At 41.8% G+C, this 21,835-nt stretch overlaps 1 protein-coding gene across 1 annotated transcript in view; it reads right to left on the minus strand.

Annotated features, from left to right (window-relative positions):
• Positions 1–21,835, minus strand: part of LOC145405068 (uncharacterized) — a 457,223-nt gene that overhangs the window by 305,496 nt on the left and 129,892 nt on the right. The window contains exon 9 of the mRNA XM_080276570.1: positions 18,207–18,305. Coding sequence (XP_080132696.1) covers positions 18,207–18,305 — 99 coding nt within the window. The remainder of the gene's footprint in view (positions 1–18,206; positions 18,306–21,835) is intronic.

Here is a 21,835-nt window from a genome sequence, read left to right on the forward strand (position 1 = left end):
CTTGCACATGGCTTGTTGTTGATGGTGCCCACTCCCATCTGGGAGCTCTTGTCCTTAAACAACATGACTATTTTTTTTCTCAGTCTCTATTGTTCATTTCTATGTTGCGCCTTATATTCATAATTACCGTACTTCTCTTCGTTTCAGTATTCTGCCTACTGTATTTGCTAACGCCTGTAATTCATTTTGTTTTAGTATTTCTACTACTGATTCTGTTCTCTTAATTTCTCTTGATATATCTTCGAGTTATTAAAGTACTGATTAATCAATAATCAGAACATTTATAGAATGACGGGGCATCGTCCAGGGTGCGAATTGTCTTGACAGGAAATCGTCCATGTTTTGACAGGGAATTATCTGACGGGCGAATTGACTTGACGGTGAATTGTCTCGGAACCATATCATTGTATGCTTCATATACTGTATGAATAAATGATGCTGATTTTCATTCTCTTCTTGACATGTCACATACGATATTAGGTCAAGCTCATACTTTTTCTTATAATTTTCCTTCACTTCTAGCATTTTAGTTTGCATAAAAAATATTATCTTTGTTTGTTTTGGTTAGAGTCTGGCCCTGACAGCACGTCACATACGATATTAGGTTAGGTTCATACTTTTTCTAATAATTTTCCTTCACTTCTAGCACTTTAAACTTGTAATAATCTCTACTCCATTTTATATAAGCTTGCATTATTCTCGAAACGTCTACATTTTACAAGTATACTCTTGACGGGCAACAGCTGCCAACTCAGACATCAAAACATGAAGAGTTGTCTCACATTACATAACACTAAATCATTTACCATACGAACTTAAACTACATAATTTAACAAGCAGTCATTTAAATAAAACATTATTGTTACATCCCAGTCCCCACACTGCCCCAGGCTCCAACAGCAGTAGTACAGTACCGGAAGGACACTGCCCAGCGAGTTGTTCTTCCTATGGTCAGCCTTAAGGTTTACAGTACACAAGATCAACTGAGGCGAAAATAAACACTGGCTTCTTAAAGTTCACTGACTTTATTTTCCAAGTAATTCCACTTAATGCTTTTCAACTTCTCTTCAGTGTTCTCACAAGCACTGGAGCTATACACACTTTACCGAGTGCAGTTACACTTAATGTTTAACAACACTTCACAGTTAGGACACTTAATGCTTGCTAACACTTCACTTATTACACAAGTACTGATAATAATCTTCACTGACAGTAATTACACTTAATACACTTCATTGTCTTCTCAAGTTCCAATGATATACAAACTTCAATAACCCGTCACTCTTTGCTACTGTTTTCACAAGTACCGAAAGTATACAATCTTCACTGACACTACACTACACTTCACTCAAACTGACCTAAAACCCAACTAAACTTGTAATAATCTCTACTCCATCTTATATACAGTGCTCGTCAGAAGTATTCAGCGTTGTCCGCCGGGCGCGCAATACTTATGGCCCAAAAAGAATCACCCATTTTTAGGGGTAAGAATTGAGCCACAAGTTTGAGCTCCGAGCATGACGTCATGGTAGCCTGGGGCCTTCTGACGCGCTGGTTGGTTCCCGCCTCAGTCGCCCACGGGCTGCCTGAGAGAGAGGAACTCCGCCGAGTGTCCCTCTCAAATTGCGCCATTTTTTACCGAGTGTCCCGCAGTGTTTTGGCCTTCAAAACTTTGTTATGGCACCTACCCGTGAACTATCGAGTGAAATCATATCCCAGATCATTGCTCTAAAGGAGGCAGGCCACCAGACAAAGGAAATTAGTGAATTGGTTGGTGTGGCACGATCGACAGTGCGTCATTGGTGTGCGCGGTTTCGGGAGGAAAACAGTGGTGAAGTTCCCACAAAGAAACCGAGGTCTGGTAGGCCTAGGAAAACTTCCCCAAGGTCTGTTAATGTTTTAAAACGTGCAGTGGAGTTTAATCCTCGTGTGAGTGCAAGGAAAATTAAGGAGAGCAACCCAGAAGTGTTTGGTGAGGTGTCAGTGAGAACAGTGTCTCGTAGGGTGCATGAGCTTGGTTACACAAGTCACAGGCCTGTGAAAAAGCCTCTTCTCTCTAGCAGCCAGAGAATTCGTAGGCTTGCCTTTGCTAATAAATATCTAAATTGGGGTGAGGAGCAATGGTTGTCAGTGTTGTGGTCTGATGAGGCAACGTTTAGTGTTACCTGTAACAGAGGAGCATGCAAAGGTAGTGACCCACTTGACCCACGGTATGTAGAAAGCACAGTTAAACATCCTGATTCACTCATAGTATCGGGTTGTTTTTCAGGGAAGGGTTTGGGGAAGCTTGTTGTACTTCCCAAGAACCTCAGAGTGAATCAGGATGTTTACCTGGAGCTTCTGTGTGATCATTTACCAGACTCCTTCGAGCTAACAGGTGCACGAGTGTTTCAGCAGGACGGTGCACCTGCTCACAAGGCCAAATCGGTCACCAATTGGCTTCGTGACTGCGAGGTATCATTCATGACAGACTGGCCAGGAAATAGCCCAGACCTCAACCCGATTGAAAACCTCTGGTACCTCGTAAAGAAGAGTCTCCAAGGGAAGGACGTGAGCTCTCTACCTAAGCTGGAAGCCGCCATTCGTGACTCCTGGGACAAAATACCGCTCCAGCACCTCAGGAGCCTCGCCCTTTCACTTCCAAGACGTCTCAGGTCCGTGAAGAAACGTAAAGGCTACCCTACGAAGCACTAAAGGTAAATAAAATGCATTATTTATATGTTTTTTCAATGTTGAAAGGTTTGTTTCTCAGGAGGGACGCAGGGCGCTCCATACTTCTGACGAGCACTGTAAGCTTGCATTACTCTCGAAACATCAACATTTAACAAGTATACTCTCGACGGGCAACAGTTGCCAACTCAGACACATCAAAACATGAAGAGTTGTCTCACATTACATAACACTCTAAATCATTTACTATACGAACTTAAACTACGTAATTTAACAAGCAGTCATTTAAATAAAACATTACTGAGAAAAAGCACATTAAATTAATGCATAACTTACGAAATAAATACGCTTACAAACAGCCGGCTAACTGGCAACTGACTTGTCCCGATACGGGAACTACTGTACACGAAACTCCGAGAAAGTAGGAGACTACCTAACTGGTAAATCTCCCTTCATAATAATATTATCTTTACTTGTTTTGGTTGGAGTAGAGACTACCTAACTGGCAAATCTCCCTTCATAACAATATTATCTTTGGTTGTTTTGATTGGAGTCTGGCCCTGAGAGCATCGAAATACACGACTTTGCATCGAAAAGTAGGGTAGGCAGACCACTCCAAAATGCATCAAAATTTGATTCATAGAATTCTAAACTGTCGAAATTTTAGAATTTACTGTTTCTATATATAATTTTTAAGGACCAGAGGATGAAATCCTGTCTCTAAACTATGTGTGACTGAAGTTAAAGCTGTAGAGATTCCCCTATATAATTGAAACATTTGGATGCTCTTTGGGAGCTGTGGTGAAAGCAGAAAATGGCAGGCAGAGGAGATGGAGCGGAACAGCACATAGTTGACGTAACTGGAGATTTCAGGGGATCTGACTATCAAACTAACATGGGTGAATTAACAGAAGCATTAAAGATTAGAACTTCAGAGATGGAAGTGGTAATCGAAAATATGGCAAAAAATAAAAATACAGTAATTTGGTTTTACGCCAGGTATCCCCAAAGGGCTAAGGCGTTGCCCCTGGGTAGAGGACTTTTTTTTTTTTTTTTTTTTTTTATGCGAGGAAGAAGGAACCAAAGGCCATGAGCCCGCAGTAACAGTTCCCTCCAAGAGAAAAACAAAATACAATAGAGAGCCAAATTCAAGATCCGAACATTTTGAGATGCCTGGACACACTGCGTCTGAAAGACTGGAGATCATAGGCAGGAGGAAATACAGACAGAGGGAGACAGTTCCCAGAGCTGACCTGTTGCATGAATGAAAGACTGGGAGTAACGGTTAACTCTTGCATTAGAGAGTTGGACAGAAAAGGGATGAGAGTTTGCTGCCAGACGGGTGCTACGCGCCCGTCGTAGAGGTGGAGGAATGCAAGCAGACAGTTCAGAGGAGCAGTGACCATTAAAGTAGCGATAGAAAAGAGATAAAGATGCAACAGTGCGGCGAAGAGACAGAGGTTGAAGGGAGTCAGTAAGAGGAGGAGAGTTAATGAGACGAAAAGCCTTTGACTCCACCCTATTGAGAAGAGCTGTATGTGGGGAGCCTCCCCACACATGAGAGTTGTACTCCACACAGGGCGGATAAAACCCCTGTATAGAGTCAACAATTGTGCAGGGGTAAAGAAAGAGCGGAGTCGGCACTTAGCACACCCAATCTCTTGGAAGCAGATTTTACAAGAGATGTAATATGATCTTTCCAAGATAAGTCCCGAGTAAATGAAACCCCAAGCATGTTCAAGGATGATGCAGGATTAATCTGAATATTATTAAACATTAGTGGGTATACCTGTGGAAGATTTTGTCGGGTTGATAGGTGTAAGAACTGAGTCTTAGAAGCATTAAAGACAACCATATTATTTTTACCCCAGTCAGAGATATGAGCCAAGTCAGACATTAGGTGTGCCATAGCCTCATCCCTTGTTTCTTGAAGTAACTGTTGAGATGGGCGTTGCGGGAACCGAATGGAAAGGTGAAGGGTGGAGTCATCAGCATATGAGTGGATAGGGTTAGATGTACAGCTTAGAAGATCATTGATGAATAAAAGGAAGAGAGTTGGTGATAAGACAGAGCCCTGAGGAACACCACTGTTGATAGATCTAGGAGAAGAACGATGGCCGTCTACGACAGCAGCTATAGAACGACCAGAAAGGAAGCTAGCGATGAAGGTACAGATAGAAGGATAGAAACCGTAGGAGGGCAGTTTGGAAATTAAAGATTTGTGCCAGACTCGATCGAAAGCCTTTGAGATGTCAAGTGCAATGGCAAAGCTTTCGCCAAAGTCCCGAAAGGAGGATGACCAGGAGTCTGAAAGGTAGGTGAGAAGATCGCCAGTGGAGCGTCCCTGACGGAACCCATACTGACGATCGGAAAGAAGGTTGTGATAGGAAAGATGCCTTAAAATTTTTTTATTAAGAATTGACTCGAAAACTTTTGAAATACAGGACGTTAAAGCAATTGGACGATAGTTGGAGGGTTGGGAGTGGTCACCCTTCTTTGGGACTGGCTGAATGAGAGCAAACTTCCAGCAAGAAGGAAAGGTACAAGTTGACAGACAAAGGCGAAATAGTTTGCCTAGGCAGGGTGTAAGCACAGAAGCACAGTTTTTGAGAACAACAGGAGGGACCCCATCAGGCCCATATGCCTTGTTAGTACTGAGGCCAGTAATGGCAGAAAATACATCAACTGAAGAAATTTTAATGTCAGCCATGAGGAAGTCAGAGGGGGAAGTGATGGAGGAACAGCACGGAATCGTCTAAGGTGGAATTGGAGGAGAAAGTCTGTGCGAAGAGATCTGCTTTATCAGTAGAAGAAATAGCTACAGAACCATCAGAGTAGAAAAGGAGGGAAGGATGATGAGGTAAAGTTGTTAGAAAGATTTTGGCAAGGTGCCAGAAGGAGCGGGAAGAATTCGAGTTGGAGAGTTGAGAGCATTTAGTATGGATAAAATTATTTTTAGTAGAGCGAAGAACAGACTTAGCACGATTCCGGGCAGAAACGTAAAGATTATGTGATTCAGGGGTGGGTTGGCTCCGGTACCTTTTGTAGGCCTTCTCCTTGTTGCGGACAGCATTAGAACAAGCGTGATTAAACCAAGGCTTTCTTGCGTTAGTCAAAGGATATGAGAAAGGAATGTATGCTTCCATGCCCGAGAGAATAACCTCCGTAATGCGCAAGGCACACTCAGATGGCTCACGGCCATGGAAGCAATAATCATTCCAGGGAAAATCAAAGAAGTACTGCTTGAGGGTCTCCCAGTCCGCAGCTCCAAAATGCCAGAGACGACGTTTCCCTGGAGGGTCCGCAGGCCGTACTGGAGCGATAGGACAGGTTAAGGTAATAAGGTTGTGATCGGAGGAGCCCAATGGAGAGAAAAGATTAACAGAGTAAGCAGAAGGATTAGTTGTGAGGAAGAGGTCAAGTATGTTGGAGCTCTCTCCAAGGCGGTCAGGGATACGGGTAGGGTGCTGTACAAGCTGCTCTAGGTCATTAAGGATAGAAAAGATGTAGGCTTGTTCACCAGGTGGATCCGTGAAAGGAGAGGAGAGCCAAAGGTGGTGGTGAACATTGAAATCTCCAAGAATGGAGATTTCAGAGAAAGGAGAAATGGACAGAATGTGTTCCATCGTAGAAGTAAGATAGTCGAAGAATTTTTGATAGTCAGTAGAATTAGGGGATAAGTAAACAGCACAGATATATTTAGTCAGAGAATGACAGGAAAGCCGAAGCCAGAGAGTGGAGAATTCAGAAGAATCAAGTTCAGGAACACGAGAGCAAGATAAGTCGTTGCGTATGTATACACAACAGCCACCTTTGGCTTTGAAATGAGTATAGAGAAAGTAGGAGGATACAGAAAAGGGTTTGCTGTCAGTTGCCTCAGACAGCTGAGTCTCCGTTAGAAAAAGAAGGTGAGGTTTAGAGGAGGAGAGGTGGTGCTCAACAGAGCGAGAAAGTTAGATGAAAGGCCGCGAATGTTGCAGAAATGAAGAAGAAGAGAGTCAGACAGTGGTTCCAGGCACCTCGAGTCGTCACCGGGAGAGGGGCAGATGGCGGGGGCATTTATGGTCCCCCCCCCCTGGGGACTCCGAGGCTGGGTGAATTGACGCCATTTTGGTAAATTTTGAATAGGAAGTGTAGTGTGTACTGTGCATGTAGTTTGGTGAAGATAGATAGAGAAATTTGTACTGGAGAGCATGCTGGCCTACTCTCTGTGTAACTGAGACACTGAAAAAGTTCAGCAAAGGGGGATGGTCAGGAACTAGTCCTGAGGGCTGATGAAACGGGAGCTCCAGCACTCCCTGTCATCAGCTTTCCATCCACCTCGGGAGTAATGCCCTGCGTGTAGCATTTTATGACCGGATGCCCTTCCTGATATCTACCAATGACCCTTGGGTGGATTCGATCCTCCGACCCTTCGGTCAGAGCGGAGCGCTCTAACCCACTGAGCCACAAGTGACAGCTTAAAGACAAAGGTGAAACAAAGATGAGCAGAAACTGAGTACCATCAAGGAGGGAGCCCTCAAGAGGAAAATAAGTAATTTAGATGAGAAAAATAAAGAAATGAGAAAGAAATGAGTAAAACTGATCGTAAGACAGAGAAGGTATGTTCAGCTCTGGAAAGAGTGCAAGAACAAACAGGATGGGTTGTCAAAGGGTGTGAAGAGATGTCACAGAACGGAGAGAAATAATAAAGCAACAAAGTGAAGAAAATAAGAAATCAGCAGGCAAACAAAGAGACACCTTAAAAAAAAAAAAAAAAAAGTTAAAATGAAGAAATGTGTTGTTATCTTTGGAGATAAGAAGAAAGAACAGAAATCAAAGCAGGCTAGGAAGAATGAAAAAATGACCAAAATCAGTGAATTATTTCATCCATCCAACTATCCATCATCAATCCTATGCTGCCTCATGAGAAGCATAGCAGCCCAGGGCTAGGCAAGTTGGTCATGAATTTAAGATGAGAGTGACCAGGCTCACTCATCCCCGAGTGGTATTACGTGAGCAATAAACCCCAACCATCCCTTGGATTTAAACTTACACAGGCTCAGTCCGACTGGAGCACCTTAATTACCCACTAAAACACCAGGCACCATAATCTGGTTTTATGGTTAACCACGCAGCATAGTAAATGGTTTCCTGGTGTATAGGAAACCTCTTGACTTGTGACTCAGTGTAGAGTCACCCACAGACAGAAAGAAGAGGAAGTAGTGAAGGAAAGAAAGACAGATGAGGGAGTGTAAAGTCACCTGTAGGCAGAAGGAAGAGGTAAGAAAGAAGGAAAGAAGACAGAAAAGGAAGGAAGGGGAGGAAAGAGCAGACACCCAAAATAGCATTAAATCTAGTGAGTGGAAGGTGAGTGCCCTCACCTACCACCAGTGAATTATTTCTATCTATCTATCTATCTATAGCCCGACGCCCTAATCCCGCAAAGGATGGCCGCTGACAAAACGTCTCCAAGTCACTCTGTCACTCACCATTTGACTACCCTCCCCCCAACTCACTCCCCCCTCCCTCATATACCTCTCAACTCCATCCCTCCACCTCATCCTCAGTCTACCCCTCCCTCTCCCTCTCTCCACCTCACTTACATACACCCTCTTCGTCAGTCTTTCATTCTCCATTCTCTCCACATGTCCAAACCACCTCAGTGTATTCCTCCTAATCTTCTCAACCACATCCACATCCACCCCACAACGTTCCTTTACTTCTTCATTCATCAACCTGTCCCTCCATGTCACTCCACATGCTCCTCTCAGGTAACTCATTTCCACTGTTCTCACTCTTGGCTTGTTCCCCTCTTGCAAGGTCCACGCCTCGCTTCCATACGTCAGGGTAGGGATCAAAATACTATCATCCAGTGACTTCTTAACTTCCATACTCACCTCCCTATTGCTCATCACTGCTTTCAGTGAACCAACAACCTTCCTTCCCTGATGTACCCTTTCATGCACTTCATCCCCCAAAGCTCCATCCTTACTCATCACACTACCCAAGTACTGTACTTGAATGCACTCACACTCTCCATATCCTCACCATCAAAACTCACTGTACATTCTGTGACATCATTCCCCTCAAACACCATAACTTTACTTTTGTTCACATTAACTTTCAGCTTCCTCCTCCTACACACCGTCCCAAATTCATTCACCAAACCTTGCAACTACTATTCATCTTCACTCAACAACACTGTATCATCAGCAAACAGCAACACTGGAATCTTCCAAATCTCACCCTCATTCATTAGAGCCACCCCCACATCCACTGCCCTACCTTGCACCTCCTTTACAACCCCATCCATGTATATATTAAACAGCCATGGAGACATCAAACAACCCAGTTTCAGTCCCACACTGAGATTAAAGAACTCACTCAGCTCACTATCCACTAGCACCGTAGCCCTCTTCACAGCACTCAACAATTTCCCCCCCACTCCTTATATTCTTGATACCTTCCACATACCTTGCCTATCTATTCTGTCATAAGCTTTCTCCAAGTCCATGAAGGCAGCATACACTTTCTTTCCCTTCTCTAGATACTTCTCCACTAAACATCTTAAAACAAATATCTGATCTACACACCCTTTTCCCTTCCTAAATCCCCCTTGTTCTTCTCCAATTAGCTCCTCTGTCATATGCCTAACCCTATCAATGAGTATTCTACCATATATTTTTCCAGTCACACTAAGAAGGCAAATACCCCTATGGTTACCACATACTGTACTTCTCTCTTCCCTTTACCTTCGTATAAAGGAACAATTATACCTGATTTCCAGTCCTCTGGAACCCTTCCCTCTTCCCAAGCCAATCTACACAACTTCCATATCCACTCCACAACAATCTCACCTCCATACCTCAGCATTTCACCACACACTCCATCAATTCCTGGGGCCTTTCCCAACTCGATCTTCTTCATTGCTTCCACTACTTCTGTCCTACTGATCTCTTCCTCCCTCCTCTCATCTCTCCTTCTCCCAGCTATTCCCCAGCCACTTATACTCGTACTGCTGTCACTCTCTACATTCAACAAATCCTCAAAGTGCTCCTTCCATCTCCTCAATTTCTCTCTCTTCTCCACCAACAATCTATTATTCCTATCTTTCACTCCCCTACTATTTCCCCTATCACACTGCCTTACTTTCTTTACCTCCTTCCAAAACAATTTCTTACTCTCCCTCCACTTCACACTCAGATTCCTCCCAAACTCTTCATCCACTTTCTTCTTACTCTCCTTCACCAGTCTCTTCACCTCCCTTCTCCTACACACATATACTTCTTTCTTCTCTTTCTCATCTTCTCCCCTACCTCTACTCGCTAACTATTCACTATATGCCTTCTTCTTTTGTTCCACTGCTCATTTCACCTCATCATTCCACCATGCCGTCCCTTGCACATCCTTGCATCTCCTCCTCACTCCACAAACCACCTCACACACTGCGCCTATCTCTTCCGTAAATATCTTACATATGTCTTCCACCCCTTCCATTATTTACTAAGATAAGTCAAGAAGGAAGAAACTGAGAATGAGAAACAGAGGATGTAAGAAGAGCAGGCCTGTATAAAACAGATGAACCTAATGTTACGCCCATCCAGGTTAAATTTACAAATGAAAAAGTGGCAAAAGAAGTGTTAGGAGCAGCACACAGGCTGAGTGATGCAATGATGAGAAAAGATCTGAACTCTGATGAGAGAACTAAACTGAAAATATTGCTGGAAGAGGCTAAAAACAAAAACGAAGAAAGACTACAGGAACGAAGAGAAGTGTTTTTTTTGGAGAGTGAAGGACATGAAACTCAAAAGGTGATACAATAAACAAAGACTAAAGAAAAAAGTATAAAATAATTTCGTACGCCTACGTAAAGTTAGAGCACATAAAGAAGTGATTAGGAAGATAAAGGTGAAATATACAAATGTGGACGGATTGATAACGAAGAAACTAGAACTTGGTGACTATATTAGGGAAAAGAAACCAGAAGTGGTATGTCTAGCTGAAACCAAATTAGAAAGTGAATTCAATGCAAATGTGCTTGGTTGGAAAGATTATAATGTATGGAGGAAAGACAGAGAAGGAAAGTATGGAAAAGGAGCAATGATTATCACTGAAAAAAAGGTATATGCAAAAACAATATATTTAGAAAGTGAGTGGAAATACCAGGAGTGGAAATAGTGGAAAAACATGGAGAAAAGTTAGATACAGCAGTAATGTACATACCACCACAGACCAGAGCATGGAATAGGGATGAATATGAACAGTTAATGAGTGAGTCTCTAGATATGCTACGGAAGATAACTGAGCAGTGAAACAGACTGCCACTAGTGGATGATTTTAACTGTAGAAAGGTCGACTGGGAAGGAATTCATGCAGGGAAAAATGTGGAAGCCTGGGGGTATACACTGATGGAGCTCGTAATGGAAAATATGTTAATCTATCTATCTATCTATCTATAGCCCGACGCCCTAATCCCACAAAGGGTGGCTGCAGACAAAACTCCTCCAAGTCACTCTGTCACCCACCATTTGACTACCCTCCCCCCAACTCACCCCCCCCCTCCCTCATATACCTCTCAACTCCATCCCTCCACCTCATCCTCGGTCTACCCTTCCCTCTCCCTCCCTCCACCACACCTACATACGCCCTCTTAGTCTTTCATTCTCCATTCTCTCCACATGTCCAAACCACCTCAGTGTGTATCTCCCAATTTTCTCAACCATATCCACATCCACCCCACAATGTTCCTTCACTTCTTCATTCGTCAACCTGTCCCTCCATGTCACTCCACATGCTCCTCTCAGGTAACTCATTTCCACTGTTCTCACTCTTGACTTGTTCCCCTCTAGCAAGCTCCACTCCTTGCTTCCATACGTCAGGGTAGGGATCACAATACTATCATCCAGTGACTTCTTAATTTCCATACTCACCTCCTTATTTCTCATCACAGTTTTCAGTGAACCAGCAACCTTCCTTCCTGGCTGTACACTTTCAAAGCACTTCATCCTCCAACGTTCCATCCTTACTCATCACACTACCCAAGTATTTGAATGCACTCACATTCTCCATATCCTCACCATCCAACCTCACTGTACATTCTGTGACATTATTCCTCTCAAACACCAAAACTTTACTCTTGTTTACATTAACTTTCAGATTTCTCTTCTTACACACTGTCCCAAATTCATTCATCAAACCTTGCAACTCCCATTCATCTTCACTCAACAATACTGTATCATCAGCAAACAGCAACACTGGAATCTTCCAAATCTCACCCTCATTCATTAGAGCCACCCCCACATCCACTGCCCTACCTTGCACCTCCTTTGCAACCCTATCCATGTATATATTAAACAGCCATGGAGACATCACACAACCCAGTTTCAGTCCCACACTGAGATCAAAGAACTCAATCAGCTCATTATCCACTCGCACCATAGCCCTAGCTCCTTTGTACATACTCTTCACAGCACTCAACAATTTTCCCTCCGCTTCTTATATTCTTAATACCTTCCACATACCTTGCCTATCTATTCTGTCATAAGCTTTCTCCAAGTCCATGAAGGCAGCATACACTTTCTTTCCCTTTTCTAGATACTTCTCCACTAAACATCTTAGAACAAATATCTGATCTACACACCCTTTTCCCTTCCTAAATCCCCCTTGTTCTTCTCCAACTAGCTCCTCTGTCATATGCCTAACCCTATCAATGAGTATTCTACCATATGTTTTTCCACTCACACTAAGAAGGCAAATACCCCTATGGTTACCACATACTTCTCTCTTCCCTTTACCTTTGTATAAAGGAACAATTATACCTGATTTCCAGTCCTCTGGAACCCTTCCCTCTTCCCAAGCCAATCTACACAACTTCCATATCCACTCCACAACAATCTCACCTCCATACCTCAGCATTTCACCACACACTCCATCAATTCCTGGGGCCTTTCCCAACTCGATCTTCTTCATTGCTTCCACTACTTCCGCCCTACTGATCTCTTCCTCCCTCCTCTCATCTCTTCTTCTCCCAGCAATTCCCCAACCACTTATACTCACACTACTCTCACTCTTTACATTCAACAAATCCTCAAAGTGCTCCTTCCATCTCCTCATTTTCTCTCTCTTCTCCACCAACAATCTATTATTCCTATCTTTCACTCCCCTACTATTTCCCCTTTCACACTGCCTTACTTTCTTTACCTCCTTCCAAAACAATTTCTTACTCTCCCTCCATTTCACACTCAGATTCCTCCCAAACTCTTCATCCACTTTCTTCTTCCTCTCCTTCACCAGTCTCTTCACCTCCATTCTCCTGCTCACATATACCTCTCTCTTCTCTCTCTCTCATCTTCTCCCCTACATCTACTCGCTAACCATTCACTATATGCCTTCTTCTTTTGTTCCACAGCTCGTTTCACCTCATCATTCCACCATGCTGTCCCTTGCACACCCCTGCATCTCCTCACTCCATAAACCACCTCACACGTTGCGCCTATCTCTTCCGTGAATATCTTTCATATGTCTTCCATCCCTTCCATCTGCTCTAACTCATACCTTCCCAATCCTTCTTCCACTATGCTCTTATACTCTGCTATTTTCTCACTATCTTGCAACTTCTCCACTCTTCTCACAGGAACTGTTTCATCCTGTCTTCCCCTTCGTCTCTTCAACTATTTTCTTTGCAATCTTACCTTGGCCATCACTAAATGATGGTCTAAGACTCCATTCCCCCACCCTCTCCACACCCTTGCATTCAACACTTGTCTTAATACAGCTGGTTAAAGAAAATACAAGTACTGTATTATGGGAGAGGATACATCATCAACACTGGATCTGATTTTTACGGGAAACTGTAACAATACACGGAAATTACAGTATCATTGCCCCCTAGAAAAGGGCAACCACCTGGTTATGGAGATGGAGGAATTGAGCGAGGACACAGGAGAAAGAGAAGAGACATACTGACAAAACAGATATAACTATGGGAGAGCGGATTTTGACTCCTTACAACAAAATACAGTATTTCAGAAGTACAGTAAAACCTTAATGTAACGGACTTCAATATACCGGAATTAACTTTTATTGGACTCGAAAAGCCAACTGGACTAATTTTTTTATGCATCAGGAAAAGTCCGATAAAGCCTGAAGCAGTGTGCCGCTTGGAATAAATGAAAAACAAACAGAAAAGATACCACAACATCAGTCCCTCCTCCGTCTCTCTCCTCCTCCTCCATTCCTTCCCTTCCTCCCTGTTTCTCTAATATCTCACTGGTGGGGTAGAGAGAGAGAGAGAGAGAGGTGAAAGTGAAGGTGAAATTGAAAATTAAAGTAAAGTGAAAATGAGTGCAACGGTGAAGGTGAAAGACAGCATGGAAGTGAATGTGAATCTCAAAGTCAACAGAGAGAGAGAGAGAGAGAGAGAGGTGAAGGTGAAAGTGAAATTGAAAATTAAAGTAATAGTGAAAATGAGTGCAATGGTGAAGGTGAAAGACAGCATGGAAGTGAATGTGAAAGTCAAAGTCAACAGAGAGAGAGAGAGAGAGAGAGAGAGAGAGAATAAATACAGGAATGACAAGTGGCATCCTCTTTGCATAAACAAATGAGGGAGATAGGCATAACCTTGGTCTCTCCTCTCTCACTCTCTCTCTATACAGTACATCCTTGAAAAAATGCACATTTGAATTGTACAATTCGCCAATTATGCTGGCACTATGCCAAAAAATACAATTAAATAATTTTCTTATTGTGTGCATACTTTTAAATTGTGCAGGCACGTCTGGGAAGATCGAGCCATTCCAACTACATTCCATACTACTTTACGAGGGAGATGGAATGAATAAGGTGACCAGACAGTTCGGCATTTCATTTTGTTTGGATTATTCATAATTTTACTCATTTATCATAATTTCATAAATGAAGGTCATGTTATAACTAATGTAACAGTAATTTTCTAAAAGCAGGAAATTTAAGATAATATGCACAAAAAGTGGGACATTTTAGTCACAGTTAAACACACTTGTGTGTTTTAGTAAGCCGAAACAGCTAACAGTGTCATCTGCTTGGCGCCTCTTGGTCATTTGTAAACAAACCACCACGGAGTAACCACTCCCTTTTCCTTAATTTCTTCAACCGCCTAACATACTTCAGCAACTCCAGAGTCATTTCACCAACACAGTGCTTATTCATATGGAATGCTACCTTGCTCATTACATCAACAGAAAGGAGAAGGAAGGAGTGCCATTGGATGGGTATAAAAAGATGAGTAAAATGCGGTGAAAATGTGCCAACTAGGGTGGATGTCGACTATATTCTATTTATTGTACTGTTTACAGTATTTGAATTATGCGCATTTTAAAAATGCGGTGCGCATTGTCGACCATATTTGCGCATAACTGAAGGTCCGAGTGTACAGTATATATATACAGTATTTATATATATATTCCCTCCCTCCCTCTCTCTCTCTCTCTCTGGGGGAGAGAGAGGTGAAAGTGAATGTGAAAGTGAATGTAAAAGTGAAGGTCAGTGCAGGCAGTATGAAGGTGAAAGTGAAGGTGAAGGTGAAAATGAAGGTGAAAAAGTGAATGTGAAAATGAAGATGAAATTGAATGTGAAAGTGGATTCAAAAGTGAAGGTGAAAGTGAAGGTGGAAGGTGAAAGTGAGGGTGAAAGTAAACGTGAATATGAAAGTGAAGTCAAAAGTGAAGGTGAAAGTGAGGGTGAAAATGAAAGTGAAGGTGAAAATGAAAAAGGTGAAAGTGAAAGTTAAGATAAAAGTGAAGGTGAAAATGAATGTGAAAGTGAAGATGAAGGTGAAAGTACAGGTCAAAGCAATGAAGGTGAAAGTGAAGGTAAGGGTGAAAGTGAAAGTGAAGGTGGAAGTGCAGGTGAAGGTGAGAGGTGAAAATAAAAGTGAAGGTGAAAGTGAAGGAGGTGTGAGTGAAGGTGAAAGGGAATGTGAAAGTAAAAGAATGGAGGGCAAAAGTTAAGGTGAGTGAAAGTTATTGTAAAGGTAAATGTGGAAATGAGAAAGTAAAATTGCAAGTGAAGGTGAATTGGAAATTCAAAATGAGTGATAATGAAAGTGAGTGTGAAGATGATGGTGAATGTGAAAGTGAGAGTGAACTGAAAGTGAAGGTAAAAATGAATGGGAAGGTGAAGATGAAGACAAAAATATGTGAAGTAAAATGGAAGTGCCCAGAGACAGAGAGAGAGAGAGAGAGAGTAAATGCAGGAATGACAAGCATGCCAACTGCATAACAAAAGGAGGAGGAAGTCCAGGGGGGATGCCAAATGTCGCTTTTATCAGACTTTCGCTTTTTTCGGACTGGCTTGGACCCCAATTAGTCCGATATAGTGATGTTTCACTGTATGGACTGGAGTGAAATGAAGAGGTGGAAGAATATCCAGGAGAAATATACCTTTATGAAAATATATTAGGAGGGAGTCAGAAACATGTTCCTAAAGTTGCTGCAAAAAAAGGATGACAAAATGAAAGTTTGGTTTAATAAAGATGTAGGGAGGCACTTGAAATTAGGAACAGAGCATGGGATAAAGTAAGAAAGAGACATACTGAAAAAGCTTGGAAAGAGTACAAAGAAGTAAGATATGAATATGTAAAAGTAAGAAAGGAGGAGGAACAAAAATACAAGAAGGATGTCAATAATAAAAGCAAGAAGGAACCCAAGCTGTTTTGCAAGTTTGTTAATAGTAAAATGAGAAGAAAGAACAGCATAGTGAGACTGAGACATGGTGATGTAATACATGAAATGGAGGAGGATATGTGTAACATAATGAATGACAAATTGCAGTCAATATTTGTAACAGAAGAAGAATTCCTTGAACCTGCAACAGAGATGCAACCCCTGAAATTGGAAACAATAGTGCTTGAGAGAAATGAGATACTTCAGCTGATGAAGGACACAGATCTAAGAAAGGCAATGGGACCAAATGAAGCAGCTGGTTGGAACTTAAAATAATGTGCAGATCAGTTAGTGAGGCCTATTTGTGATATCATAAGGCTTTCCACAGAAAGATGGAAGCTACCGACTGAATGGAAAAGAGCAAATATATGTAGTTCCAATTTATAAAAGTGGTGACAGGCAGGACCTGTTTAACTACAGACCAGTCTCCCTCAATAGTCTGCACTGAACTCTATGTGAAAATGTCATCAGAAAAAGATGGATAAAATTCCTTGAAGGGCATATGGTATTGACATCCAAGCAATTTGGATTTAGAGAGGGGTCGTCTTGTGTTACTAACTTGTTGAGCCTCCACAGTAGAGTGACAGACGTTGTTCAAAAATGGGAATGATGGTTGGACCGTATTTGCCTGAATTTCAAGAAGGCTTTTGATAATACCAGATGGATGGACTGTATTTACTTGAATTTAAAGAAGGCTTTTGATAGTGCCAGACAGAATATTATTATGGAAACTGAAAACCTATGGAGGTGTACATGGAAAATTGCTGAAATGGATGGAAAATTATTTGACAGGAAGACAAATGAGAACCATAACGAGACATGTTTTCCCAGTGGAAAAAGGTAACTAGTGGAGTGCCCCAGGGTTCGGTGTTGGCCCCAATCATGTTCTTGATATACTGTATAAAAATGACATGCCTGAAGGGTTGAGTATTTATACGACTTTATTTGCTGACAAACACAAAAACTATGAAACATAATAAAGGAGTAAATTGTTGTAAAGAATTGCAAAAAGATCTCGATAAACTCTACAAGTGAAGTCAAACATGGAGAATGTAATTCAACACTGATAAATGTCATGTATTGGAAATGGAAGCCAGTGATAAGAGACCAAAGTATGTGTACATGATGGGAGATGAAATAAAGCTGAAGGCAAAAGAAAAAATGGATCTTGGTGTGACTATACAGGATAACCTATCATCAGTGACACATATAAACAGGTTTACTGGAAAAACTGAAGAGCTACTGACCAACATGAGTGGCATTTAACTATACAGATGAAGATATGCTGAGAGAGTTGATAGTGACTATGCAGCAATGATATGGCCACCACACTTGAAAAGGCATACCAGTAAACTAGAAAAAATACAAAGGATAGCCACAAAATTTACACCAAGCTTGAGGGAGTTGTCTTAGGAGCAGAGATTAGAAAAGGTGATATTACTAACCCTGAGAGAGAGAAAAAAGAGGGGAGATTTGACTTCAATATTCAGAGGAGTATGAGGAATAGGTCGTGTGGAGTGGACAGAGAGGACCTCTTTATGAAAGATGATGGAAGAAAATGAGGACATGAATTCAAGTGCAAGAGGAGTCAATGCCACAGTGCTGTAAAGAAATTAATTTTCCAAACAGAACTATTGACGTTTGGAATAATTCAGAGGAAAGGTGGTGCAAGCAGCAAGCATCCTTGTGTTTAAATCTAGATTGGATAATAAATATTTGCAGAAAGAAGATGGGACAACATGAGCTTAGCTCAAATCCTGTATAATCCACACACACACACACACACACACACACACACACACACACACACACACACACACACACACACAGAATTTACTGATGGATCATACATACTTTATTCTTTGCCAGTGATGACTGGGGTTCACTGATGTCTAGCATGTCCCTCAGCTCCTGTAGTCTCGCCCGGGCAAGGTGGTTATAGCTCTGCAGGATCTAGGGATCAAAGTGGAGGCATGTGAAAAAGCTTCTGCAAGTAGCAAGGAGCATACTGTCAATAAGCAGTCATCATAAGTCATGGATGTGTTTGAAAATATCATTATTTTTCCCATAAAGCTGATAGTGAGTTAAGGGAAATAAGATAGACTTTACATGAAAACTGCAATGGGCATTTCTTTCTTTAATTTACTGACAATTTAACACCAAAACCATAAAAAAAAGGGGGGCTTATTACAAGGACTTACAGTACTCCATGTAGTTGTTATATGCAGGATACCACATGGTGGTGGTCAAAGTCAAGGTCTATATGAAATGGAGGAGTAGGAGAAGGGCAGGACGGGAGGATGTAGTTCATACAAGGATGGTAAAAAGGTTGCAAGTGGATGGAAAAAAAGCAGAAAATACGAGAGAAATGGAAAAGCAACTGGGTAAGTGTGATTTGGAGTAGATGGGGGAAGAGGAAGGTATGAGCAAGATATTCACAGAAGAAATCTGTGCAGCATGTGAGGTGATGTGTGGAGTGAGGAGAAGACAAAAGGGGGTGCAAGGAACAGCATGGTGGAATGAAGCCAGGCTGTGGCACAAAAGAAAAAAGTATATAGTGAATGGAGGAGAAACAGAAGCGTAGAGGAAGTTGAGAGACGGAGGAGAGAGTTATATGTAGTGAGGAAGAGAGAGGTGAAAATATTAGTGAGAAAGTAAGAAGAGAGTAGATGAGGAATTTGGAAGGACTCTCAGTGTAAAGTGGAAAGAATGTAAGAAAATGTTCTGGAAAGAGGTAAAGGAGATAGACAGGGTGAAAGAGAAGTAAGTCAGAGAGTGACAGATAGAAATGGTTGATTGCTAGTGAAGGGAGAAAAAGTGAGCAGATGGAGAGAACTCTTTAAGGAACTGCTGAACATATACAGGAGAATGAAAGTAATGCAAGTATAAGTGGCTGGGGAATGGCTGGGAAAAGGAGGGAGGTAGGAAGAGAGGAGGAAATCAGTAGAATGGAAGTTGTGGAAGTAATGAAGAAAGTCAAAATAGGGAAAGCCCCAGGAATTGATGGAGTGTGTGTGAAATGCTGAAGCATGGGGGACAGATAGTAGTGAAATGGATATGAAAGACGTGCAGATTGGCCAGGGAGGAAGGTAGAGTCCCGGAGCGTTGGAAGCCAGGTATAATTATTACACTGTACAAAAAAAAATTGGGGGAAAAAGATGTGTGTGGTAATCATACGGGCATTTGTCTTCTTAGTATAACAGAAAAAGTATATGGTAGGATCCTTACTGAAGAACAGGGACCTTTAGGAAGGGAAGAGGTTATATAGATTCGATTCATTCCAAGGTCTTTACTGGAAAAATTTCTAGAGAAGGGAAAGAAGTTGAATGTGGCCTTCATGGATCTGGAGAAAGCATAAGACAAGGTGGATAGACAAAGATTGTGGAAAGTATTAAGAATATATGGGGTAAAGGGGAAGTTGTTGAATGCAGTGAAGAGTATGTATGAGGGGACTAAGGCTGCAGTGCATGTAGATAGTGAACTGCGTGAATTCTTCAATCTGACAGTTGGATTGAAATAGGGATGTGTCATGTCTCCATGGTTGTTCAATCTGCATATGGATGGGGTTATTAAAGAGGTACAAGGTAGGGCAGTGGATGTTGGAGCAATCCTAATGAGAGAGGGCAGTGTTTGGGAACTCCCTGTACTGTTGTATGCAGATGATACTGTATTGTCAACTGAAGACAAGGGAGAACTGTAAAGCCTGGTGAATAAGTTTGGGAGAGTGCATGAGAAACGCAATCTAAAGGTGAATGCCGGGATGAGTAAAGTTACGGTCCTCAAGAGAAATGTAACCACTGAATGTACAATGAGGCTGGATGAAGAGGAAATGGAAAATGTGAGTGCATTTAGGCACTTGGGTAGTGTGATGAGTAAGGATGGAAGTTTAGAGGATGAAATGCTTGAAAAGTTACACTCGAGGAAAAAACAATCTGTACACTGGTGACCTGTATATATCTGTGTGAACGGAATGAGTCGGGTGAAGCATCCATCTGTGAGGTTGGCATGCCTGAGTCAAGGACAAGTGATGTCTCCTATAACTGGCCCTGGCCTGAATAAGATTAACTCATATAACCATGTCAATGAGTAATCACTCGTTTATCTGGATATAACAGAGCCAAAGGCATGTCCGAGTAGTGACAACATCCAAATAATGAACACTATTCCCCTACTATATTAAGACCCTACCTACACCCAACCTCCAACCTGTACCTAACCTATTAGTACAGTACCTATGCTTAATTTGGCAGTGTTTTCTCATCATTCAGGCATTTTTACACATCAAAACACATACAGATATATCCAATGTAATGTTAAACACCAAGAAAACCATGCAGAAAAAACAATGCAAACCAAAAACGCTCTACTTATACACTACTTTTTGTATGGCACCCCTCCTTACTTTGGCAGTGTTTTCCGGTCATTCTGCCATATTTGGCATCAAAACATACATAGGATTATCCAAAATAATTTTCAACTCCAAGAAAACCATGAAAAAAAAAAAAAAATGAATACTAAAAAAACACCCTACCTATACACTACAGTATGTAAGTGCCCCTTCTAATTTTGGCACTGTTTTCAGGCCAATCTGCCATATTTTGACATCAAAACACATGTAAAATTATCCATATTAATGCTAAACAGCAAGGAAACAATGCATAAACAAAAACCATCCACAAACAACCTCAGGACGGTTGGAAAATCAGTTATCTAACACCAGTGATAACTGCTACCGGGCAACAAAAAAATTCCACGGCCAAATATGCCACTGGAAATTAGTTAAATTGTTAAAAATGGTATAACATCATCATTGCTGGGATTTATACTATTAGAAAAGCTAATAAAAACACAGAAAACTGATGAGTAAAAATACAGAAATGCAGTGAGAATAAATAGTGTTCAGGGGCAAAACTTACCTTCATATAACTTCCCACCATCCTAGTGCAAAATTTTGCTAGCACCTTCCAAGAGCTAAGCATATGTCAGGATGCAGAATTTCATGAGCTTTCTTGTGGTCACTTTGAAATTTCGATAAGACTGACAGTATTCGAATAAATCACAAAAACTTTAAAAACTCATGAGTCAATGCCATCAACTCAAAGGAAGGGAGAGACCGAGGGGAGAGCTGGAGGGTATGATGGTGGGACGGAAAGAGGTGAGAAATGAGGCTGTGGGCGGGATTTTCATTGTTCTCTCAACAGGCGGACAGGCACTTTTACCATACATTTACTCATGGCTTATAGTCTATTAGATGCCCAGTGGCCATGCGGAAACACAACTCCCGGTGACAGGGCAACTCTGGACGTTCAGTTGAGAGGTAGATGGCCAATCACCAAACATGTACTTGTGGCTTGTGGTCTGTGCTGCACTCTCGGTGACAGCTAGGAAAGACTAAGCCCAGGGACCGCATGACTTTGGACATTCAGTGGGGATGCGTATGGATATTTTGACATCACTTGTGGGTTACAGTCATATTACTCGGG

The sequence above is a fragment of the Coenobita brevimanus genome, chromosome 65 (assembly GCF_032717465.1).
Source record: "Coenobita brevimanus isolate Jiangsu-jjx chromosome 65, ASM3271746v2, whole genome shotgun sequence".
NCBI lineage: Eukaryota > Metazoa > Arthropoda > Malacostraca > Decapoda > Coenobitidae > Coenobita > Coenobita brevimanus.